The sequence below is a fragment of the Thrips palmi genome, unplaced genomic scaffold (genome assembly GCF_012932325.1).
Source record: "Thrips palmi isolate BJ-2018 unplaced genomic scaffold, TpBJ-2018v1 HiC_scaffold_18, whole genome shotgun sequence".
NCBI lineage: Eukaryota > Metazoa > Arthropoda > Insecta > Thysanoptera > Thripidae > Thrips > Thrips palmi.
The window spans coordinates 10,408,957-10,434,343 of NW_023144627.1; the positions used below are offsets into that span (position 1 = coordinate 10,408,957).

Below are 25,387 nucleotides of genomic sequence, written 5' to 3' on the forward strand. Positions count from 1 at the left end.
ATCAGCCTGCGGACTGCATCCGAGCAGCATCTTTCTCTCTCGCACTCAAACGCAACGCGCGGTCATGCGAGAGAGAGAGAGAGAGAAAGAGCGAGACGTCACACTCGGAAACGTTCTAAGGGGGAGGTGAGGTGGGATGGCCGTGTCGTACTGAATCGAGGAAGGTTCTCAAATTATGCTACGTGCTGCTTTGTTGGTGTTATGGTGTTGATTTGTAATGGTATTCTCAAATCATGACGATGAAACACTACAAATTGATAGTGCACGAGAGGTCTTTCAGCCGTAAGTTCTTTGCTTTATCATTTCAAACTGATTTTTGTAGGTAAAATAGCTTTTGTTTATCTTAGAGAAGGTGAAAGACATTCTCAGGTAACCTCACACCTCACATCTTTCCATCAGCTGGTCTCAATCTCCATTCATGCAATAGGAAAATGTTCGTGATTTTTATGAATGTCTTAAGTTTCACCACTGAAGAAATTTCTAATTGTATTTAATTTTTTTCTGCTAGGACAGGGTCGTTTGAGTTTTTGATTTGGTTCGCCTAATCTTTGTTGATTTTACAGCCGAGGACTTGATCATAAATCCAAGAGACTGTCCGTCATTTAAAAAAGGTGACATTGTAGAGATTTATCACCCTGAAGATGAGTTCAGTCGATTGCTTCTTCAAGTTACAACATTCAAGGAAGATCTTCAAGGAAAAGGTAAAAAATTGTGCCTGTTTTACAGTAACATGTATTGTAAATTTAATTTTATTTATATTGTTGTCGTGTTTCAGAAACAATCAGTGTGGAGTCAAGTATTGCCATAGCATTTCAACTTCGTAAATATGTCGATGTATGTATGCGGATTGTTGAGCCAGAAACTGTTGGCTTGGATTCAGTTGAACTTACTTTTAAAGACCAGTATATGGGCCGAAGTGAAATGTGGCGCTTGAAAAATAGCCTGGTAAGAAATTTGAAGCACAAAATTATACACTCTTCACTCCTTCTATCCTATATCTGACAATTTAAATAAAACTTTTCAGATCAATACTTGTATTTATCTGAACAAGAAGATTGAATTTTGTGGAGGCTACATTCGTTGTCAAGTTTATGAAATGTGGTCCTTGGGGGTGCGAGTTGCTTGTGGTGTCATAACGGAGAACACAAAAGTAAGTTAAGCTGGAAATCATTCCCAGCCATATTTAAGTTTATGATTTATCTCAATCTGTCTTCTGGTCTTTTTAGATTGTCTTCAGGTCTTCAACAAGTATGGTTTACTTGTTTCTGCAAATGAGCTCTGAGATGTGGGATTTTGATATTCATGGTGATCTATACTTCGAGAAAGCAGTCAATGGATTCCTTGCTGACTTGTTCCATAAATGGAAGGTAGTAAATTATTGTGATTGATTGTTATTTATAAGAAGACAGTGTCTAGTAGCTTAGTGGGGCATCTAATTTGTCTTTATTTTGTAGAAACACGGAAGTAATCATGAAGTCACCATTGTTCTTTTCTCAAGAACATTTTATAAAGCAAATAGTCTAGATGAATTTCCTAAACACATGAGGGATTGCCTGCAGAAGGACTACAAAGGCCGATTTTATGAAGATTTTTATCGGTATGTCTCACTGCCTATTATTTAAGTTGCACAACAATTATATTTTAAAAGTATCCTTTTAATTGATTTTTTTTCAATTTAGGGTTGCTGTCCAGAATGAGAGGTATGATGACTGGGGTAGTACACTCGTCCAGCTGAGAAGGCTGTTTATGGATTACCAAAGGCTTGTCTTAGAATACCACAAAAGACCAGGCATTGAGATACCCAAGGCAGTTAACTCTACCGCTGCGCAAGGAAATTTCTTGGAAGTTCTGAACATGTCTCTAAATGGTACTGTTCCTCTTTTGTATGTTTTTGACTCTGTTGGATCTTTCCATCGCAAAAATCAGCTCATTTATTTTTAATTTTCTTGATTCAGTTTTTGAGAAGCATTACCTAGACCGTAGCTTCGAACGCACTGGGCAGCTTTCTGTTGTCATCACTCCTGGTGTTGGTGTGTTTGAGGTAGATCGCCAACTCACCAACATCACCAAACAACGTATAATTGATAATGGCGTTGGGAGTGATCTTGTATGTGTGGGAGAACAACCTCTTCATGCTGTCCCATTATTGAAGGTTTGTAGCAGTTCAGTTTGAATTGATTAGACAAAATATTTAGTCATTCAGAGACTCATAGCGATTTTCTGTGTTAACTTGTTAATTATTTCAGTTCCACAACAAAGATATATCTATCAGTGCTGTGGATAATTACAGTATGCCCCATTGGATAAACCTGAGGTACAGTGGACTCTACATTCCCCTTACTGGGTAATCTTTGTCAGGAATCATTTGACCTATTCTTTCATTTTCTATTCCAGTTTCTACTCAACCAACAAAAAGGTGGCGTATTCAAATTTTGTGCCCCGCATAAAATTGCCACCACGTCGTGTAAGAACACGATCTCAGTCATCTCAGTCTCAATGTGCCCCAGGCGATGGAATTGCTCTCCCTACTACACCTACTACTCCAAAAACTAAGCTTGTTGATGAAGAATACTTTCCTGAGTCCCCATTTGATTATGATGCATATGATCGCCAAGTTTTTCAGTTGCCTGCTCTTCATACGACAAGGTTCAGTCATTGGATTAGTTTCTCCATAGCCTTTCTTGTTTCAAACTATTGCCAATATTGACACTCTAAATTTTCATGCAGATTTTCTCGTCAACTGCAAAGGGCCTCTAGCCGCCATAAGAAAGGAAGTGTTACTCTCGATGGTGGAGTGAGCGTGAGCATAACAGGAAACGGTATGCAACACCACCCAAAATCTCTTCGCCGTAAAATATCTGACCCAGATATTCATCACATCAACAATGGAGATGTATTATTACTATTATCATTATAGTCTATTGAGAGTAACATACACGGTTCTTCACATTGTCATTCATTCCTGTTGTTTATCTTGCAATTCCTATTCAGGCAATTCTTGTTGGGTCTCCCACGAATGGGCACAGCCACATGATGACCAGTCCCAAGCTCATCAGTGGAGGGCCTAGTGTGGGTCCAGCAAGCCCGTTGTCAACATTGTTGGGGTCTTCTCCTGTTCTTGGGTCATCTTTGACTCCACGGTCAGCAGCAATCAGTATACCCCAAATTCGATCGAACAACAGTTCCCCTCAACCGTCATTGTCAGTCAATGCAAATGATGGTGAAGGGTTTGTCGATATAGCTAAGGGTAGGTTGCTCTAAAATACAAAGAATAAATTATGCATAGCCCCTTTTAATGGTTAATGTAACTTTTTTTAATTCAGGAAAGCATCGAGCATTGGAAGATTTGCTGGAAGGAGAGACATCTCCTCCTTTGAGGGTCATTGCTGGCAGTATGGGTTCTCCCACATCACCCATTTCGCCTACATCTCCACCTCAGAGCTCCACTGTTCTGAGGCCTGGCCGTGCTCTCATAAATCCATTCGATCCCTCTCATGTGACCATTAAGTTAACATCCAATAGGAGACGATGGACACACATCTTTCCCAAAGGTACTTCCGAATGCTCTCCTCCCTTGCTTCTTGTAATGAGAATCAAGTTAATGTTTTTATTCTTTGATTTAGGACCAGAAGGTGTACTAATACAGCAACACCACTACCAAGCTGTGCCAACATTTACCTCCAATGAAGAGCAAAATTCAGTCCAGCTAGGTGGTCAGTCGCAGGGGATGAATGGTCAGTCACATGAAGTGGTATCAGTCCGCAGCACGTCCCCAATCACAGATTTGGGTTTAAAATTTAACAGTAGAGGAGGAGGTATGACAAGATCAGCATCTCAAATAGCATTTCAAGACCGTGAGTAGATTTCATTAAATTTCAAGGACTTAAAATTTTTAAATTTGTATACCTAAAGTTTTGATTCTTCTGAAATTTATTAATTTAGATGTGCGAGGGAGAAATTTGGGTAGGCCACAAATGCCTGAGCGGAGTCAGCTACCATGCCAAATAGCCCCATCGTCTAATAATAAGGCTTTACTGTGGGGCGCTACAGGAGAACAAGAGTGGACCCCAGCTTTAACCACAGGTATGAGCTATTGTTCTATGAAACAGGGGATTTTCAAATCAATGAAGTCAATTGTCCATGTACATAATTTTTTTATAATTTAATTAATTTTTTTCTTACTTGCTAAGGCAATTAGCTGGCCTTAATATCTCCATCTGTATTGTTCCCATTCAGGGTGTGCAGTTCAGCAGATTTTACAATGTGGATGTAATTGTTTCTTTCTTTTTTTTTCATTTTTTCTTTCCATGTCTATGGGAACGTGTGTGCCTGTCTACTGAATCAAATCAGTTGGAAAAATAATAATAGGTTTGAGTCTTTGCTTTTAAGTTATGTATTTAGTATTTGTGTAGAATCATCCTTATGTTTGGGTACTCCTTTTTACATCTGTTGTGTGAGGGGTGGGTTAAGTGAGTGGATGAGCATGATTATATCGAAAAGGCTGAAAGCTACTTGAGCTTCTATAAAAGTTAACCAGGAAATTCCAGGTCATTGATAGTCTTCAATGGTCATGTTCATTCCATGCTTGTTTTATTGTAAGTTTGCTCTAGTATAGAACGAATGGAGTAGGGTTTTTCTGCAGTAGTGGTGGACGGTTTTTACTTAAGGAGAAAAAAATCACCCTTTATGCTTGGCCTTTGTGTCATCTTGTAGTTGTGTTGAAATAGTGTTCATGTTACCATAATGATCTGAATATAGTACCCTCAAATTTTATAGGCAAATAACCCTGAAAAGTAGGCAGTACGACTACAGCTGTTTTTTAGCCCCAAAACTTAGCCTATATTCTGATTGTTATGGTATGTTGTCGTCATCCTCATCTTACCACAGAATCACAATCATACCATGCCAGTGCAATAGATGTTTTGATCAATGACACGCATCAGTCTTCAAGCATTGTACTGCATTTGGCACCATTTTCTTGATTTTCTTCACAAACTTTCTCTCAAGCAATACCTCAGCACCTTCAGACATTGCATCCAGTTAAGATATGCTTTTACCTGGGACTTGGGAAAGTTCTTTTTTTTCTATTAATTTATGCACAGTTGTGTGTTTTTCTTGTTTAGTACTCTGATTAGTGGGAGATCTTTGTGGTAATTTTATGGTAGATGTTAGATAATTTTTTTTTCATTGAAGCATGCCAGGTCAGGAGCGACAGAACAAAATTAACATGAGATTGGAGTGAAAAATTTCTTCTCTTGCCAATTTGCTATTTTTTAAATTATCTCTCTTGAATGAAATACTGGTACACATATTTGGGTACCTTCTTTTTCTTGGAGCCTGTTCTGGTTTGTAATGTTGCATGGCTCTAAAAATTCAAAAAAATTGTGAAAGTAGTAGCTGTAGCTTGATGAACTCTCTCCTCTCTTTGCTCACAAATAAAACTGCATGTCTGAATGATTCCATGTGTGTTTGACAGGTGTGGATTGGAAGTCGTTGACCATATCAGCGTGTCTGCCGATAACAACTGATTATTTCCCTGACAAAAGAAGTCTCCAAAATGATTATGTAGTTTCAGACTACTATCTCTTACCTGACGATGTAAATGCAGATTTTGCTCAACGCAGAGCAATTTACAAGAAACCATTGACTACCTCGGAGGTATTCAGAGAACTAGTATCTCAACGTTTGGCTCAGGTACCTTCAGACCTCTATAGCTGCCAGAAATTGAATTGACTGTGGCACTAACACCCCTTTTTCTTTTTTTGGAAAGGGTTTTCAACTTATAGTGCCCAATAAAGATGGTGTTCCATCAGGGGCTGTTGGAACTGGTGTGAAGGTAGAGGCTCCATCCACCCCAAGCTTGGTGGTCGGCCCTCGGACTACAGATATGGACCCAAGTGAAGAGTACCTATTGAGTATTGGCCGCGTATTCCATCGAATTTCTTTGAAAGGATCTTGTATAACTGTCACACGCTACAGACCGAGGTCAGTATAACGTTTTCCATATCATGACATTTATGCATTATACACTTGTAATGTTAAATAATTCTGAAAATCTTTGTTATTAAGGCATCCATATCCTCCTTTTAACTTCAAGTACCAATACCGTTTCCAAGCCCCTGACCATGAGTCATATGAAGTATCATGGGTGTCTTTCTCTTCAGAGAAGTTGGAGAATTACAATTGGAACTATGTAGACCATTACATTTGCACTCGAGGGGACACTGATTTTGCTCTGGCTGAAGTACTGTTCATTTTTTGGTTTTATTTACACTCTGTGTTTAAGATGAGTACTTCTTTGGATGATGTCAACTTACCCTCTTTTGCATAGGCATTGAAGTATTGGCGTTTCCGAGTCTATTTGTTACCTGTGAATCAAATGGCAACAAGACGGATATTAGAGGGCTCAGAGCACTGTGATATCTATGTGCCTCCCTCTATTGAGGATCAGTCACAGATGGTGAAAAACTTCCTGCGTTTTATTGAAACATTTGTGAATAGAATTAAAAGACCAAATGCTCACAAGAAACCTCGAGTAAGTATTGATTTGGTTAAGGTTGGAATTCTAATTTAAAATGAATTTTGATTTATTTTTCAGTAGAGTAACATGCCTTGGAGTGGAACATCAGTGTTGCAAAGTCATTTTCAAAGAAAAACTTGCATTCATTCCTAAACAGTATCAGCATGATGTAGATTTCCTTTAAAACGGTTGTTTTATGTAGTTTTGTTTTTGCATGCTGCATCAGTATTGAACTTTTGTTATATTATTTTAATTTGTAACTTTTTTCTAGTGTAATGCATTTTGTCAAGCATGTAAGTGTTCTGTGTAAATTCTCACTAAGTGGGTCACGTTGGTTTGAAACATTCAAATGTAATACTGCAGGTGATATTTTCATTTCTAGTAACTTAATTGTAAAAAAGAACATGTTCCTACTGACCTCACAATATAACTGTTCTAAGCTATTTCTAGTGAGTTCCAACATTCCAATGAAAGAGTACTTATGTCTCTGGCATTGACTGTTTATACAAGTTGTGCTTTCTGTTTGCCTGTGATGTTTATTTCCAATTTCAACTGCATGACTTTTTGTACTGCATGCTCTCTCTGCTTGTACACATCTTTGAACCAAATACATGTTACAGGACCAAGTATCCCTGCTGCCCTTGCAGTTGAGCCACCTGACTCGGCGCAGACATAGCACCAGCCTGACTTTCCTTTCGCACAATAGTAGTTCAGCTAACCATGCAACTAACATGTCTCAGGTATAACACTTGTCTATGGGCAGTTATTGCTGTACCATACTGTTATATTTAATAAGTTATGGTAATCCCATGAGAAGAGTCTTAGTTACCTTATTTTACATAGGAATAATGGGGATTTCCAGAAAAATGGAATATTTTAGATTTTTTTAATTAAAATTAAGAACCTGTTTTTACTGTTAAGGTAAGTTTAGATAATTATAAATATAAATATTTTTTGAAAAGTCAGATTATGATGCAGATAAATATTCTAAAACTAGCTTTTCAGGCAATGTTTTCTTTTCACTTTTGTCACAAAGCTTTTTGCTTGGAAGCTTGAAATTGAACAGTTCCTTTGTCGTATGAGACAAACTTCACTCTGTTTTCTTAGTAGCCTGCTCGATTTTGTGTGTACCTACTTCTGTTGTGAAAAAATGTTGTTCTTGTCTTCTCAGCCCTTTGCAAGCAATTTGTTGGTCAGTATCTTCAGTCTTAAGGTACACTTGTCTCTTGTTGGGTTGACTGTATTATGTAGCACATATGTCAATTTTATTCAAGTTTGCATGTATTAATTGCATGGATGTGTCAAATAATTTGTAGTTGTATTTTTATTTGATGATGACCATTTTACTTTTATACTAGTTATTTTGTCAGGTAATCTTGTATGTGACCTTTATAGCTATCTGAATTAATTGTAAATACTATTTATGTTCTTTATTTCATACCAATAGGATCAAGCGAGGGAATCATTCCACCAGAACCACTTGTGCCTAACAGTTTTTGGTGTTTTATGATTTTAGCACTCAAGTATTGTTGGTAATTCTCCATTCCGAGAACGTCTTGGTAGCAATCGTCTACCAGACAAGCCCAGACCGAGGTTTGTTGCTGCCAATTTTGGTTCCTCTGCGGTGGCGTTGTGTGTGCATTTGTGTTCAAGCATTACATTTAGCTGTACTGACGCTGCCCGAGAATGGCTTCCTTTTTTTCTGTTTGTACCCCTCAGAATAACTCATTGTCCTCAGTGAAGTGTACTCTGTTTTTTCTTAACAGAGAAAGGAATTTCGTTCATTGCCTTTTGTTTGTAAAAGCCACTGGTATTACGGTTATTATGAGGGGTGCATTGTCAAACATGATTGCATGGAATAGCACTTTTTCTTATCTGTCATTTAGTCGCCTGTTCTGTGCGATTTTCTTTGCAATTACGTAGTTGTTAGTTTCTTTTTTTTTTGCTCTGCCAAGTCCAAACCAGTATTGGGTTAGAACTTATACCCAAATTCATAGAAGCTAAAATTTCTCTGTGGTTAAGATGTGAAGCCTGTGTGGTTTCTTCTCTTTAAACCACTAACAAAATTATTTGTTCTACCTGTCACTAACATTGTCAATACACATCTAACATTTATGTGATTTGGCATTCAAAATATCATCTCTTCCTTAAAATACAAAATCTCTTCAAATACCATTTTTATTTTTGTCTTCTTTCATAAAGCTTTGGCCAAGGGGTTCATCAATAAATGTCATGCAGTCATCCTGTTCCAGTGTCTAAATTTTTCTTTTGGTGGTGTATTTTTTGCTTGTGGGTGCAATGGTTCACTGATTGCAAACACAAATTTTGTTTTCACTAGATACCCTGCTATTAATAATGTTTAATGATTGGACATTTTCAAAAACATGGATATACTTTACCAGTTATACATACCGTTGTGTGTACATATAATTTTTTTCTTTTAGAGTCAGCATGCTCATCTTTATCTTGAGCTGTGTTTTTAATGCTAAAAGGTTTACCAACTTACATGCTTTAATTCTGTTATCTAACTGTGTGTTGAAACTGCAGAAAATGTTAGGGAAAAGGTTGCAAATTGTTAATGGTTTTTTTCCCAATATCTACTGTGTTTGCTTTACCTATGTTCCATTTGTAGCACTGGAAAAAACATCTTGCTTAAATTATCCTTTGATTAGTCTTGGTATCTTCAGTTTAGAAGCTAGACGTTATATTCTATTAAACCAACAGTAATTCTTAACAATTTGCATTCTTGACTATTACCTTATCACCCATTCTTCTTTGTGTATTGTTCAGCATGGTTTTTTTTAAGGTTCTATTTTTTTTTCTGCACAGCTCTTTGCACTTATAATGGTGATTTGGTTACTGATAGTGTTTTCCTGATATCACTTCCTGCTTTGCTTGTTTCTTCATCTTGCTGCTCACTTTTCGTAGGACAAACATCTCCCATCCGGACGTTTGGTGGAAAGGTTATACCCAAGGTCAGTGTGGCTGCAAAGCTGACTTATACTGTGACTTAAGGCATATTGGCTTTTTGTCTTTGAGTGCTTCTGAGTCATTCACAAAATTCTTAAACTATTCCCATTTTTTCAATGTTTTTACTTGCTTGCGGATCGCTGGTTGGTTGTCGCCAACCAATTCAATCTAGGTCCATTTTTTCTTTCATTTATTGATTACTGTAGCACAAGTGCAGCTTGTTCATTTACAAGTCGTTTACAAGATTTAATGTCTAGCTTTTAAAGACCTAGTTCCGTACTGTAGATGGTTTAATATTTTGTGCCCTTTTTTGATGTTATATTTTAGAATTATTTTCATGCAAAATAAGAAATAGAAAATCAGATATACTAGTATGACCTCTGTTTTTATGTTAAATAGAAACATGATCTTTGTAACAAAATATAAAGGTATGGGTAATCTTTCTTTACCTTCTCTCTTTTTATGATAGGTCATTTCTTAGGTATGGGTACAATAAAAGCTGGTATATAAGTATGTTATGCTGAGTAAGAAAACTTATTCTTTTTTTGTTTTGTTCTGAAGATCTGGATCAAAGGTGCTGGAACGAGGACGTGCTTCACCTGCTGGAGAAGGTTCTATTGATCTCACTGGAAACAATGAGCACCAAGATTGGCTGGAAGATGGGTGAGATAACATAAATCATTTTTGTGGGGACAAAATTTTTAAAATCATGCATTTGACAATGTATTTTCTGCGCAGCCTTGCCCAAACCGAACCTCGTCTTGGTCGCAATGCTTCAACCAGTGATATTGTAGATGCTATGCGTAATCCAAACACAGGCGTCGGCTTCCTTCAACACCACACTTCAGCCATGACTTTTGTGAGTGCTGACGCTGTTCAGTGGCTTATAAAACATGTTGAAGGGGTTGTGAACCAGCAGGCAGCAGAACACGTACTTCAGGTATTTTTAAAAAAAAATGATGTGAACTGCTCATTTCTTAGTTATGTAGGAAGTAGAGCTTTGTGATGTGATCTCTATGGCTTTTTATTTTGTGAACACTTGTCAAGAATGTGTTTCATATTTATTCTGTTTCAGAAAATGCTGACTGACAAACTTATTTGTCATGCGTCAGGAGATTTTAGCCACCCATTAAGGATTGGATTCTATCTATACCACATTGTGCCTGACTATGATCAACAGAAAGGTCTGTCACTTGATAATGAAGTAAAATTTCAATTTAAAACATTAGGTTAGGAAATAATAATAATAGTCTGTCTCATTCATTATTTCTCCTAGATGGTGACTTTGGCTCTGCACCATTAGGAGATATTCAGAGCTTTGAGAATGAGTGGCTGGAAGTGGAAGTCAGACACCCAACTAACTGGGTGCAGTCCGCAACAGGATCAATTGACAATGTACCTAATTCTCCAACTTTGCCACCAACATACCCACCACTATCCCCACTCCCGAAATTTTTACATGACACAATGGAAGAAATGTGCCAAGGAGATGGAGGTTAGTGACATAAATTTTCATTCTTGTCTGCAGTAATACTTTTCTCTTTTAGTACGACATGGTTTTTTCTTTTGCTTTTTCTTTCTTTGCAGTTGCTCAGTATAAAAATATTCATTTGGAGATTGATGTTAATGCTAAAAGTGACCGTGTGGAATGGGGTCACTGTCGCTATCAGTCACTTTTCCGTCCAGACAGGGCGTATGAGTTGGTTGTTCAATGGGTAGCAGCCTCTGGGCCCATTGTGGCTGAATTGGTAATTACCACATGTTATTTATTCATCTTTTCCAGTCAGTGATGTTTATTTTTTTTCCAACAAATATTGTTTAACTGATCATTTTTTGGAATAGATAATTGCAGGTTGGGCCAGAAAGGCAATTAGTTGTAGCCTACAGATGGTACCTATTCCTGCAGATCCCTTGGCCCTACCATTCACTCATAAATCAGATCCTTTGCGAGGCCCTGTATTTGTACCCTTGGACACTGAGTGTTTGATGGGAAGCAAAAGTTACCTGTTTCAAGGTATGCAAAATTCTAATCTTTCATGTTTTGTTTCTGAGGCCTAATTTTACACACTGTTTTCTAATCTATGTTGCTTTATTATCCACTTCTAGAATTTCCGGAAGACTCCTGGGCTCAGCGTCTCTTACTCTTCCAGGAGACTATTGCATTGAGGTTTGGCTTTATTGCATGTGCAATGGAAAATCGTGGAACAAGCCCTCAGGCAAACAGAATGAATCGTGCTGATAAAGAACAGACGAGGCATCATCACCAGTATGTTCACATTACTGGTAATATGTTCCTACTAATACCTTCACCCCCATGTCATCGCACTCATGCTCAAGATATGAATTCACATGGCAAGTCGAGGCGGACCATGGGGCGTCAGCCGACTGTGGAATATCCAACTCATCATGATATGGTGTCCAGTCCCCATGAAGAATACATAACTAGGCATGTCTGTGGAAACAACAGCCAAGATGAATATGGACCAGATCGCAAGGTCAGGACATGATGAATTTCTTATTTTTCCTGCTATTCATTTGCTCAAAACAGATGTAGTGCTGTAGAAATATTAACTACTTTTTATCCTTTTTCAGATTGGATTCCTTTGGTCTTGGAATCACATGCTTACACGCCGATGGAAAGGGCCAAACAGTGCCACAGGAGATGAACAGTTTCAAAACAAAATGCTCAAAGATTTCCGAGAATTCTGTAGCAACCAGAACAACAGGCTGCTGAACTTCTGGGACCAATGCTGGATAATTCGAGATCAACATGAACAGCAGCAAACAAACGGTTCAGCCACACAGCAACTGGATCTACCCACTTCCTGTGATGGAGCCCCCAACGGGAATTTTTTGAGTTCTAGTGGGTTTTCAGTTTCTTCAACTTTAGAGGAGGTACCTGAGAAAAACTGATTCTGTTGTGTAAATGTTTCTTTTTACCAGTTTTTTTCTGCTAAAACTCTTTTTTTATAAGACTGCTGGATTCTTTGACCCACTATGCCAATTTTCTACTAGCGTGTGTCATGTTGTTTGTAATTAGGATTGAAGTACCACCCTTTGATCTGATTGTTACTAAATAGTTTTATGTAACTGGACTGCAGGTATTCTGTGTGTACTGGATATTGCTTCTGTGATTAAGTACTATGTTAATTAAATGTGATAATACAGGCATAGTTTTATGAGACCAGCTGGTATGGTAACTGTTTGTTAATTATTATTTCAATAAATTTTATACTGTATCTAGGTTTTGATTTTACCTAGTCAATCGTTTTGTTATTAGTTCAAAACAATGGTGAGGATGCTAATCAGTTCAGACGAATGTCCTTTCCGTAATGCTAATTCATGTGATGGTTTTTATAGCAAGAAGAGAGAACAATGATTGTTTTTTTCTACGTTATGCATTTATACTTCTTGTCAAGATACCTAGTTGTTAGTGCACTCGTCGTTGAATTAAGGTGACCTATCGGCGATGTATTGTTATCTCTGAACTGACTTTTGTTGCATGAAGTTTCGAATAAATGCAATTTTTGACGGATGTGTACAGTGTGTCCTTGCTTCCGCCCTTCCGTCCTTTCTTCCGAGACAGGATGCGCCGCTTGCCGGCCATTCGGCCGTTCCGCGTACCGATGACCAGGCGAGGCGCAGCGAGGCGCCAGGGAGTGCCCGCGACACGCAGCGAGGCGCGAGGCACGAACACCGGCTCGTTATCATGACCCTTATCTGCCTGGGGCCGCGGCTGAGACTGCGACTGACTGCGCAGGCCCGGGATGGGCAAGGCTCTGCAAGGCTCTGCACCGCGCAGGGCGACGCCGGGCCAGGATTGCACGCCCTAGTGACACGTTCGGCGGGGCACGGCACGCACGCAGGGCCTGGATTGTACGCGTCGCGGCTCACTGTAGGTGCAAGTGTCGTCACATCGCGACAGCGGCAGTGCGGGGCAGTGCGGCATCCCCCGGGGCCGAGGCCGAGGACTGCCGAGTGGGTCGCCGACGAGCTCGGTCATGGCTCAAGGTGCAGGCGATCGCGCGCGCCTGGTGGCGGTGGTGCTGCTAGCCGTGCTGGTGGCGGGCACCTCGACGGTGGAGAGTCCGCCGGGGAAGACCCCGGAGGCTGCAGCCGGGCTGCCGCAGCCGCCACCCCTCAGTGACAAGGTGGACCGCGCACGGCCGCCGCCACCGCAGCAAGGCAGCGTGGTGCCGCCGCCGGCGCAGCCGCCCCCAGGGCAGCTACCTCCGGCCCAGCCGCCCCCAGGGCAGCTACCTCCGGCCCAGCCGCCCCCAGGGCAGCTACCTCCGGCCCAGCCGCCACCGGCACAGCCACCACCAGCGGCAGCCAACGTGACCGCCTCCACACCCGTCAAAGGGCCGCCGGCGCCGCCGCAGCCACCGCAGGGCAAGGTCGCCGGCGACAAGGACACCGGGACGGCCGAGTCTCCGAAGGACGCCGGCGAGAAAGAGAGACGCCCGACAGTCGCGGAGAGACGCATCAAGACCGGCAATGGCAAGTCCAAGACCGCCGAGGCCGAGGCCGCCGCCGACGAGGAGGCAGAGCCTCTGGAAGAGGCGGAGGTGATCACCCGGTCGCCCAAGCTGGACGTGGAGTGGGTGGTGGTGCCGAAGACCAAGACCGCCACCACGTTCGCGGTGGACGAGGACGCGGAGGTATTCAACTACACGCTGCCGTCGACGGCCTCGTCCACCGCTGCAACCACCACGACGACGACGACGACGACACCACCACCACCACCACCACCACCACCACCACGACCACCACCGCTAGACCAACGACTACCACCACCACCACGACTACCCCAGCGCCTACAACAACGACGACCAGGACGACCACGACGGAGCCGCCGCCCACGAACAGCACCGACCCGCCCTTCCGGCCCATCGTGCCCAAGTGCTGCCCGCCGGGCCAGCGCGTCCTCAGCGAGAAGAAGAAGTGCGTGGAGAGCCCCCTCGAGTTCATCCCGCCCTTTGTCGAGTACGAGGAGGAGCTGTCCGAGGCCACCATCGACGGTTCGCTGCAGTACATGGACGAGGACTCCCCGGACGAGTACCCGGAGGAGACCATCGTCACGGAGGCCGAGGGCTACGACATGATCGTCGGCAACCCCTGCAGGTGAGGCGGAGTTCCCCTCGCAGTTCCCCGAGGCGCCCGACGGGCTTGTTTTTGTCGTTCCAATCCTAACAGCGCTGTTATGCCATGAGATTAGGGCTGTGAATTTTGGCACGACGTTCGTTTCAGTACGATGTCACATTCGTTTGAACGTGACACGGCCATCTGATGCGGGAGCCTCATTCGTTTAAACGCGGATCAACATTCGAACGGATGTGACATCATATTCAAACGAAGTGACAAAATTCACATTCTAACGAATGTGACGTCACCCTAGTGGTCCTTGAACCCTGGTGGTCCTTGAACTCTGGTGGTGCCTGAACCCTGGTGGTGCCTGAACCCTGGTGGTCCCTGAACCCTGGTGGTGTTTAACCCGCGGTGTGTGCACGGTGTGCCCCCAGGTACGGGCGCTTCCGGCTGGAGCCGCAGGTGGACAGCAGGGACGAGTTCTACCTGCTGGCCAACGGCTCCCTCGTGGCGCCCTTCCTGTTCGACCGCGCCCTGGCCACGGAGGAGTTCTGCATGGACGTGTTCCCGGACACGGACAACGGCGACGTGGTGGTGCTGCCGCTCGTCTGCTTCCCGCCGCCCGAGGGCCCCAAGCGCACCGGCCTGCAGTTCGTCATCTACCCGATCGGTAAGCCTCCTCTCGCACAGCCACGGCACAGTGGGCCAGAAGGACCGGTGGAGGCGGTCAAACTCCCGGACGCATTTTGAGCTCCAGAGTCGCTAAATGGGACTCGAACCGAACGTGCGACCCCACCAATGGATTGCTCTCCGAACGAGGACGAGCGACTCTGGAGCTCAAAAACGCGTCTAGAGTTTGCCTGTGCGGCCCACTGCGCACGGGACGCGCCATGAGTGCGAGAGAGACGGACAGCTCCATTCGCGTGCGCTCGCACGTGGCCGAATTCCAGCCGGCCCACACAGCGGAGAGGAACCAGAGGAACACTGAGAGGCCAGGGTACAACAGGTTATCGGGGTATTTCCGTCCGCGCGATAAGCAACGACGTTACGTCACGAGTGCCTGCAAGAATGCAAGAATGCAGTGGCGTCGTTCGTAGTACAGCCTGCCAGTGACGAGGATGACTCTTAAGGAGGATAACCGCCGGGATAACGAACTCGCCCTCAGGGCCTCAGGGCCTCAGGGGTGTGTCTGTGTCTTTGCGGCGGCGTGACATTCCAATTCAAATTGTCGCGGTTGCGTCATAGTAATACCCGTTCCGGACTTCCCCCTCTGAGCTTTGGTTTGTGGTTTGTCCAGGCCTGCTGCTGTCCGTGCCCTTCCTGGTCACCACGTTCGTACTGTACGCCATGACGCCGGCCCTCCGCGACGTCCACGGCAAGGCGCTCATGTGCCAGGTGGTGTGCCTCACCGTGGCCGACCTCACCCTGGCCTCGGTGCAGCTGTGGGGCGCCTACCTCAACCGCAACTTCTGCTTCGCCATCGGTGCGTTTGGCTTGCATGACGCCATTCATGTTTTGAAACATGCACTGGTAAAACTGAAGTGTAGTTGCGTTGATAGGAGGAAAGGAGCTCTTGTACGCTTCAAGAGAAGAGTTTATGGACTGTACGCTTCATGAAAGGCGCCATGTTACGCCTTAGTTTTACCCGTGTGGTGTTTCCTAAAAAGACGCAAACATAACGTGAGATTTGATTGGTGGACGATTGTCATGTCTCCAGCTTGCGTCGTGCAGTTTTCCTTCGTGGCCTGCTTCCTGTGGCTCAACGTCATGTGCATCAACACGTGGTACAACATGGCCTGGAGGTGAGTTGACTTGAAAAGCCGAACACCGCCGCACAGTGGGCCGGAAGACCGGTGGAGGCGGCCAAAATTCTAGACGCGTTTTGAGCTCCAGAGTAGCTTAACAGGACTCAAACCTAACGTGTGACCCCACCAATAGATTCCTCGTTCGAAGAGCAATCCATTGGTGGGGTCACACGTTGGGTTCGAGTCCCATTCAGCGACTCTGGAGCTCAAAACGCGTCTAGAGTTTTGGCCGCCTCCACCGGTCTTCTGGCCCACTGTGCGGCGTCGCCAGTGTTCGACACCGCCGACCACTGACTCTCTGTCCGATTCGGCGGCAGGCCCGCCGCCAAGTGGTGCCGGCGCACCGAGCGGCGCCGCTTCGTGCTGTACTCGATGTACGCGTGGTCGCTGCCCTGCCTGCTGCTGGGCGTCACCCTGGTCATGGACCTGACACCCACCATCCCGCCGTCCTACGTCAAGCCGCGCTTCGGCGTCGACTTCTGCTGGTTCCAGAGTGAGTACGCACCCCCAGAACACGAAACGCTCACCGTGACGTCATTTGTTGTCAATATGACTGCTTTGAGTCAAAATTTCGACCAAAACAACATCATTTTGACGGTCACATTGACGTCACGGTGAGTGTTTCGTGTTTTTGGGGTGTGACCAGTCTGTGACATTTCCCTCGGACGACCTTGACTTTCGCCTCTGCGCGCAGCGGACCGCGCCGCGCTGCCGTACTTCTACGCGCCCGTCACGTTCCTGGTGGTGATGAACGCGGTGCTGTTCGTGATGACGGCGGTCACCGTGCACCACCAGCGCCGCAAGAGGGCCCTCAACGCCAGCGCCACGCCGCTCACCGGTGACACCTGCTTCCAGCGCCACTCCAACACGGCGTGAGTGTGTGTGTGAGAGCGTGTTTGCGAGTGTACCTGTGTGAGTGAGTGAGTGAGTGTGTGTGAGAGAGAGAGAGAGAGAGAGAGAGAGAGAGAGAGAGAGAGAGAGAGAGAGAGAGAGAGAGAGAGAGAGAGAGAGGCTGTGTGAGCGGATTACGAGTGGCGCCATTACCCACTGCGCCGCTCTCGTTTGCCGCCGCTGCACCTGGTGGTTTGGTAATGCGCGCGAACGCGAAGCATGCTGCTGCAAAAAGGAACAAAGTTGTTTCGTGTTTGACCTGCGTGGCTACTCCGCGCGCGAGAGACCCGACACGGATTATCTAGGCTCGTGGGGTACTGCCAGCGTCGTGTTTACGCGTGAAGATTGTACTATCGATGCTTGTTCTTTTTACGGACCACACCTGTGGTGCATGAAGCGACCCTGGTCCCCTCGGCCGGCATCGAGAGTCTTTCGCTCGCGGTGTAGCGCCGGGGTCGCTTCCCCTACCGGCGTTACTCTCACGCGGAGTAGCGTCGCACAGTGGGCCAGAGGACCGGTGGAGGCGGCCAAAACTCCGAGCGCGTTTTGAGCTCCAGAGTAGCTTAACAGGATTCAAACCGATCGTGTGACCCCCACCAATTGATTCCTCGTTCGGGGAGCAATTCTTTGGTGGGGTCCCACGTTCGGTTCGAGTCCCATTTAGCGACTCTGGAGCTCAAAACGCGTCTAGAATTTTGGCCGCCTCCACCGGTCTTCTGGCCCACTATGCGTCGGGATCATTTCTTTTCCACGGATACCTATTGCACTGAGTACTGATTTGTTTTTCGCCGTGTGTGGCTGTGGCACTGTTTCCAGGTTCCGGAGCTGCATTTGCCTGTTCTTCGCGATGGGCCTCAACTGGGTGATGGAGGTGGTGTCGTTCTACGTGGGCGGCCCGTCCTACATTTGGTAAGCAGAGATGCCAACCAGTCAAACATTTTGCAATGTTCCCACCAGTTTCCCTTGAAATATCGAGAGATAACGTTAAACCAACGTCGAAATTACGTGAAATAAGGTTGAAATGACGTGAAATTTGGTTGCAATAGCGAGAAATAACGTTGAAAGAACGTAGAAACAACTATAATGACTTGAATTTTCTACTTTGTGGAAGCATCTTTTGTAATGACGTCATCAACGCGGTGTGTTGATCTAAACCTACTTTCTTGGGAGCATCTTTTGCAATGACGTCATCGTCGCAGTGTGTTGATATAAACCTACTTCGTGGCAGCATGCTCATTGACGTCATGGTGCCTTCCAGGTACGTGACGGACACGCTCAACTGCCTGCAGGGCGTGTGGACCTTCCTCATCTTCGTGCTCAACAAGCCCGCGCGCCAGGAGATCCGCGCGCAGATGCGGCTGTCGCGGCGCGGCGACGCCGTGGAGCACCGCATCCGGGAGGAGCCCCAGATCGACGACTTCACGACAGTGGTGCAGCGCCAGAGCCGCCTCTTGACCAACATCAGCCCGCACTGGCAGCAGGAGATTCGCGGCATCAACGGCAAGGACCTCCACGACCTCCAGGACCTCCAGGAGCTCCAGGATCCCGAGGTGCAGCCGCTGCGGCCCGCGCCGCCGCCGCCCGCACCGGGCACCGCGACGACGGCCTCGACGGCGACCTCCTCGGAGTACGACTCGGCGGGCTACGCGCTCTGAGGCGCCAGGACTGCACTCTAAATGTTGTACAGTGAAGATTCTCCATATTATGGTGAAAATGTTCCATATTATGGTGGTGTAGCTGACTTCACAACATACCATTGAGAATTCACTGTATCTTATAAATATTTTGACTAATTTCGTTGGTATATTATGGAGAAAATCTCCACCATAATATTGTTGGTGCAGCCTTTCACCGTGAGACATTTACAGTGTGGAGCCAACCCGCTGTGACACAGAGACTAGAAGCAACGTTAAGAAGAGTTCTACAGTTTGGTGGGACTTGGCAGTTGGTTATACTTCCGGGATCAAGATCCTTTCCTAGCGAAACCAGGGGTTTGATCGTTTGGAGATGACGTTTTCATTGAACGGACAACTTTCTCAGTATTTCCACAGTGCGTTCTCACTCATCGTGAAGATTTTCATGTGCACTGTATTTCTCGTGGTGTTATGTTTATCGTTAAAAAAAGTCATTCTCTCTATTTTATTTATTTTGACAAATGTGTGTGAGTTTGTGCTTGTGCGTGTGCTTGTGCGTGTGACGTCCAGTCGTTTGTAAAGTATCTTTTAAGTTATTCATAATTAATAGTATGTACCTCAGTCAACTAGTGACACTCAAATAAATAATTTTAGAAGTCAGATTGCTTCTTATAAAAATTCACTCCCCCCTCCCCGCGCCATATATACTACTTGACTACCTAACCTAACCTAACCTAACCTTGGTGGACCGAAACAAGCATTTTGACAAAAATCATTGCAGCCGGCCTCTGACCTCACTGATCAATGACCCTACCAAACGTTTCCCTCCATTTTTTTAAAATTTCAAGGCTTTTGGCACGGTTGCTGTGGGCACGGCAGGAGGCCGCGCGTCGATGCAGCCGTGGTGGACGGACACCCCCAAGTCCCTCCACCCCGCCCCGCCCCGCGCCACTTCACTTCCACGTGTTGCGTGCTGGACTCGAAGGGGAGGGGTACTTGGTGTACTTGTTGGCGCGCATAGCGCGCAGTTCAGACAACTGACTCCACTTCCGGTCCCGCTTCTCCATACAACGAATGTTGTGCGAGCGCCGTGAGAATTTTAGCAGCTGTAGCACATCAGAATAAAAAAAAAACACACATACGAAAAAAGTAGATAAAATTGCATGATGTAAACCCATACTAACTTTTTTAAATTTTTTTAAAAACATTTTTTTAATATACTGGGTCTGTTGTTGCAAGGGGCTGTAGTACAGTACACTGGCTGAGTGCGGCGCCGTGCGGTGGTGGCGGCATGGTGGCGGGCGCGGCCGAACAAAAGTGCTCTCGTCGGGCCGACTCTCTCGCGCCCCCAGGCGCCCCGAAGAGGTGCGAGAGAGACAGCAGGAAGGCGGTCCACTACACTAATGGCCAGCCCCGCAGCCTCGCCGGGCCGTGACGCCGCCTGGCCTCCTGGCCGCTAGCGGGCCGCCTGGCTCCGCCTGGGTCGAGGGCGTCGTTGGCGAGGGTCACGGGCATCTTGGGGGAGAGCGCGCCTTCCGTGCCTTCCACGCCTTCCGCACTCAGCACGAGCTTTGCAGCACCGCCCGCCACTCTTCTTACTTCGTTCGTTCAAAAAGTAGAATAGTAAAGGGCTTCAAGAAGGTGCGGAAAGAACGGCCAGGGTTTGTTACACCTGCTGAAAAACAAAAACAAAACAAGAATAACAACCACAGATAAACAAGAACAACAACAGATAAACAAGAATAATAACAACAGATAAACAAGAATAATAACAACCGATAAACAAGAATGACAACAACAACGACGACGACAACAACAACAACAGATAAACAAGAACAATTTTAGAGGACAATTGTCGTTAAGAGTTGAACACCGGTCAACGAAAACTCTTCACCCTCCAAACCACTGTACTTGAACCTCGGCTTGAGGCCCTGGCATCATGTGGCGGTCTCACGGCGGTGGTTGCTGGTCACGTCTCCTTACTACTGCAACCACACCTGAAAGCTGATCCACTTACGCAGATACTTCTCTCGACAATCTCATACATCACCTGCTAAAAATGTGCATTCACAAACACACGCCCGAATTAGCATGCCGCCTGGCTGCTGTATATTAACAAAAGCGAGAGTGGCGGGTCCTCGTCCTGCAGCTCCGGTGGAGCGCACGCCTCGCCAGGCCACGCTGCGCCACGCCACGCCAGGCCAGGCCACGCCACGCTACGCCACGCCAGGCCAGGCCACGCCAGGCCACGCCAGGCCAGGCCACGCCAGGCCAGGCCACGCTACGCCACGCCAGGCCACGCCACGCCAGGCCACGCCACGCCAGGCCACGCCGGCCAGGCCAGGCCACGCCAGGCAGCCACGCCAGCCAGCAGCCACGCCACGCCAGGCCACGCCACGCCAGGCCACGCCACGCCAGGCCACGCCACGCCAGGCCACGCCACGCCACGCCAGGCCACGCCACGCCAGGCCACGCCACGCCAGGCCACGCCAGGCCAGGCCACGCCAGGCCAGGCCACGCTACGCCACGCCAGGCCACGCCACGCCAGGCCACGCCAGGCCACGCCAGGCCAGCCACGCCAGGCCAGCGCCACGCCAGGCCACGCCACGCCAGGCACACGCCACGCCAGGCCACGCCACGCCAGGCCAGCCGGCCACGCCAGCCAGGCCACGCTACGCCACGCCAGGCCACGCCACGCCAGGCCACGCCACGCCATGCAAGGCCACGCCACGCCAGGCCACGCCACGCCAGGCCACGCCAGGCCAGGCCACGCCAGGCCAGGCCACGCTACGCCACGCCAGGCCACGCCACGCCAGGCCACGCCACGCCAGGCCACGCCACGCCATGCCAGGCCACGCCACGCTACGCCAGGCCACGCCAGGCCACGCCAGCCACGCCACGCCACGCCACGCCACGCCGCGCCGGAGGGCACCCCGTACGGCAGGCAGGCCAGGCAGCCCCGCACGGGGTCACTGGGTCAAGTGGCGTTGGTCTGTGTGGGGGGCTATGGGGGGCTCATGGGGGGCGCTTGTCTCCCGGCGGGGCACGGCGAGGCAGGGCGGGGCACGGCGGGGGGTCTAGGGTCGCGGCGGTTGCAGCTGGCGGCTCGGCCCGGGGGTGGGGGGCTGGCTGCGCTGCGCCGGGGGCGGGGGCGGGGGCGGGGGCTCGGGGGGCCGGGGGCGCCGCTGTGGTGCCGCCGCCGCGACGCCGCGCGCCTCAGTCTTGCGTTGGTCCTGCCACTGCGAGCACGAGGCCGAGGACGAGGAGACGGGGCAGGCGAGGGAAGGCGTTGTGTTGCGGGTCTGCCGGCTCACCGGCGTATCGCTGCGTCCGCGTCGCGTGCCAGTGCCGTGCGCCAGTGCCGTGCGCCAGTGGCGTGCGCGCGCGGTCCGGCCGTCGTCCGCGACCCCCGCGCGTGTCAGTGGACAGCCCACCGGACAGCCCGCCGGACAGCCCGCCGGGCACCAGCACATGGATTAAGCTTGCCGACGCCGTGCTCGCATCGCAAGTCAGGTAGGGGCCGCTCCACGACACGACACGTGACCCGGGCTGCGTGTTCGGCTGGCGGTGGGCGCCGCGTGAAGGATCGCGTCGACCGCCGGGCGGCCCGCGGCTGGCTGCCCTGACTGGCCGCCTGAGCTAGCCGGGGCGGCGGGGCTGGCCGCAGAGCTCGCAGAGCTTGTAGCTACTTGCGGGGGCTTCCTCGTCCTCAGGGCCCCGGCCCAGCCCTGGCGGGCCCTGGCGACTGGGGTCTGCGGCTGCCCCAGGCTGCCTGCGGCCAGCAGCGCCACGCCGGCCCCACGGGCTCCCCGTCGGCGAGGCGCCAAGCGACGCCGAGCGACGCCAAGAGAGCGGCGGGCCGCGGGCCAGGGGCGTGCCAGGGGCCGGCACAGGTGGGAGTGGCAGTGGGAGGGACGGGGATGCGGTGACGGTAGTGAGAGTGGTTTCTCTCGGACTGACAGGCCAGGCCGCCGCCCCGCCGGTCAGTTCAGATCGCCTCGCCGCCTCGCTGCTTTCGATGTCCGAGTGTCGGACAGTGTCGGAGCTGCAGGCAGCTGCTGCAGCAGACTGAGAGTCGTTTCCGTCGCTCTGTCTCTCTCACACTTCAGCGAGGCGCCCACGAGTGCGAGAGAGACAGAGCGACGAAAGCGACTCTGCAGGTGTTGGTGGCCGTGCAGCTGTTGCGGCCGTGGGAGCACTGGTAGTGCGGGGTGGCCCCCCCATCCCCGGCCAAGCTTTGGCATGCGATTCGAAGTGCAAGGTGACATTCTCACCGACGGGCTAACGGGCGTTAACTGCCTTGAGCGGACAAACGTTATGAAACGTTACGGTGTCAGGTGCTTGCCTCTGGCGGGCCGTTGGTACACTAGCTACAGCACAGGAGGCACAGCACTGTAAAACGGGTAAAACCACCAGACACCGCAAAGAAAGCAAAAAGCAACCTGTCGTGTGTTTTCCTTTTCTTTATTGTCCATTCCTGCCGGTTTTCCTTTTATTTATAATCCATTTCTACCGGTCTTTGGGCCGTCAGGGAGGTTGGTTGGTGCCTTTGAGCTGCCTCGCTGCCTCGCTGCCTCACTCCTTGCTTCTCATTCCGTTTGACGACGCGGCGGCGGCCCCGCCTTGGCCCCGCCCGCGTAGGATGGCAGCAGGCAGCAGACTGATTCCGAGAGTCATCTTCGTCGCTCTGTCTCCCTCGCACCTGGAGGGGACGCCCCATGAGTGCGAGAGAGACAGAGCGACGAGAGCGACTCTCGGAATCAGTCTGCAGAGGTCCGCCCGGGGCCTCGGCGATGATGTTCCCCACAAGCACAGCGGAATGAAACTCTTTTTTTTTTGGCGGGGATCGTCAGAGAGCGACCCAGCGGCCAGGCAAATGGACCACAGTGGGCCAGAAGCCCAGCGTAGGCGGCCAAAACGCGATTTGAGCTTCAGAGTCACTAACAAGGACTCGGACCGGACGTGAGACCCCACCGATGGATCCCTCGTTCGAAGAGGAATCCATAGGTGGGGTCACAAGTTCGGTATTCGAGTCCTATTTAGTGACTCTGGATTTCAAAACCCGTCCGGGATTTTGACCGCTTACACCGGTCTTCTGGCTGACTGTGCAGTGAGTGTGCAACCGAGACCAGCTGACCTAAGCTGGCCGAGGCCGTGGCTGTGATCCCGAGAACCGCTTTCGTCGCACTGTCTCTCTCGCACCTACACGGGATGCTTTACCGAGGGGGTAACGACTTCTGGAATCCGGCTGACAGCAAATTGGGAGGTAATCCGGGGTAATCCGGGGTAATCCAGGATTATTTTGGTTGTAATCCGGAGGTAATTTGGGGATAATCCGGGGTAATCCGGGGTAATCCGTAATCCGGCTGACACGAAATTTACCAGTTGTTACCCCCTCGTGCTTTACCCTTGCGAGAGAGGCAGAGCGATGGGAACGACTCTCGGAGTCGGTCTGTTTGGCTGAGGCCCTGGCCCGGCCCTGCAGGTGGGCCGGCCCAGCCTCGTCGATGCCCCCGGCCAGACGGCCGGACTGCCAGACGGAGGGCCGCTGGGTCGAGTTTGTTGTTTGAATGGTGCCAATAAGACGAGTTGAGTTGCGCGCTGTCTCAACTGTTGTTGCAGTCTGGTCGCTTTCGGCCTTTGGGGCGCAGCGTGCCCGACCGCCCTTCGGCCGAGCCCTGGCCAGTACACTGCTAGGCTGCTGTTGTTGTGGCAGTCTGGTCGCTTTCGGCCTTTGGGGCGCAGCGTAGACCCGACCGCCTTCGGCCGAGCCCTGGCCAGTACACTGCTAGGCTGCTGTTGTTGTGGCAGTCTGGTCGCTTCGGCCTTGGGCCAGCGTGCCCGACGCCTTCGCCGAGCCTGGCCATACACTGCTAGGCTGCTGTTGTTGTGGCAGTCTGGTCGCTTTCGGCCTTTGGGGCGCAGCGTGCCCGACCGCCCTTCGGCCGAGCCCTGGCCAGTACACTGCTAGGCTGCTGTTGTTGTGGCAGTCTGGTCGCTTTCGGCCTAGCCCTGGCCAGTACACTGCTAGGCTGCTGTTGTTGTGGCAGTCTGGTCGCTTTCGGCCTTTGGGGCGCAGCGTGCCCGACCGCCCTTCGGCCGAGCCCTGGCCAGTACACTGCTAGGCTGCTGTTGTTGTGGCAGTCTGGTCGCTTTCGGCCTTTGGGGCGCAGCGTGCCCGACCGCCCTTCGGCCGAGCCCTGGCCAGTACACTGCTAGGCTGCTGTTGTTGTGGCAGTCTGGTCGGCGTGCCCGACCGCCCTTCGGTCTAGCCCTCGGCAGTTCTACTACACCAGTACATCGCGGGGCCAGCTTCATCTGTTTCTCTTTAGCGTCGTCCCGGCCTTCGACTGTCTCGTCGGGAAGTCTCGCCGCGAAGCCCCTCGGCCCCGCAGTCGTCGCGGTGGTGTCCGCATCCGTCTATGCGTCCCCCGAGGCCCGCCAGCCCGCCGGGCCCTTGGCCAGGCCGCCGCCAGGGA

The 25,387-nt window shown here is 49.1% G+C and overlaps 2 protein-coding genes across 7 annotated transcripts; both read left to right on the forward strand.

The window, feature by feature from the left end:
• Positions 1-121: 121 nt before the first annotated feature.
• On the forward strand, positions 122-13,025 carry LOC117644818 (GATOR complex protein Iml1). 6 transcript variants are annotated; one of them, XM_034384451.1, is made up of 30 exons: positions 122-282; positions 564-701; positions 776-945; positions 1,025-1,150; positions 1,227-1,367; positions 1,455-1,597; positions 1,680-1,867; positions 1,956-2,152; positions 2,247-2,314; positions 2,395-2,646; positions 2,728-2,893; positions 2,992-3,247; positions 3,324-3,551; positions 3,624-3,854; positions 3,943-4,083; positions 4,351-4,368; positions 5,477-5,694; positions 5,771-5,985; positions 6,070-6,244; positions 6,332-6,535; positions 7,141-7,260; positions 8,037-8,113; positions 10,052-10,153; positions 10,229-10,430; positions 10,566-10,674; positions 10,767-10,985; positions 11,078-11,238; positions 11,333-11,504; positions 11,597-11,985; positions 12,083-13,025. In XM_034384451.1, exons 1-30 carry the CDS (start codon positions 234-236, stop codon positions 12,401-12,403), a joined length of 5,196 nt encoding a protein of 1,731 aa, XP_034240342.1. In that variant the 5' UTR covers positions 122-233; the 3' UTR covers positions 12,404-13,025. The 6 variants fall into 6 exon arrangements, with proteins under 6 accessions (XP_034240342.1, XP_034240344.1, XP_034240345.1 ...); XM_034384453.1 differs by lacking the exon at positions 8,037-8,113 and adding an exon at positions 9,449-9,495; XM_034384454.1 differs by lacking the exon at positions 7,141-7,260.
• Positions 13,026-13,290: 265 nt separating this feature from the next.
• LOC117645105 (probable G-protein coupled receptor Mth-like 3) lies at positions 13,291-19,570 on the forward strand. The gene is given in 9 exon segments (XM_034385023.1): positions 13,291-14,218; positions 14,221-14,614; positions 15,013-15,248; positions 15,876-16,061; positions 16,296-16,380; positions 16,701-16,876; positions 17,078-17,255; positions 18,091-18,183; positions 18,533-19,570. Coding segments are annotated over 9 exon segments (2,472 nt in total). The 5' UTR covers positions 13,291-13,491; the 3' UTR covers positions 18,930-19,570.
• Positions 19,571-25,387: the final 5,817 nt, after the last annotated feature.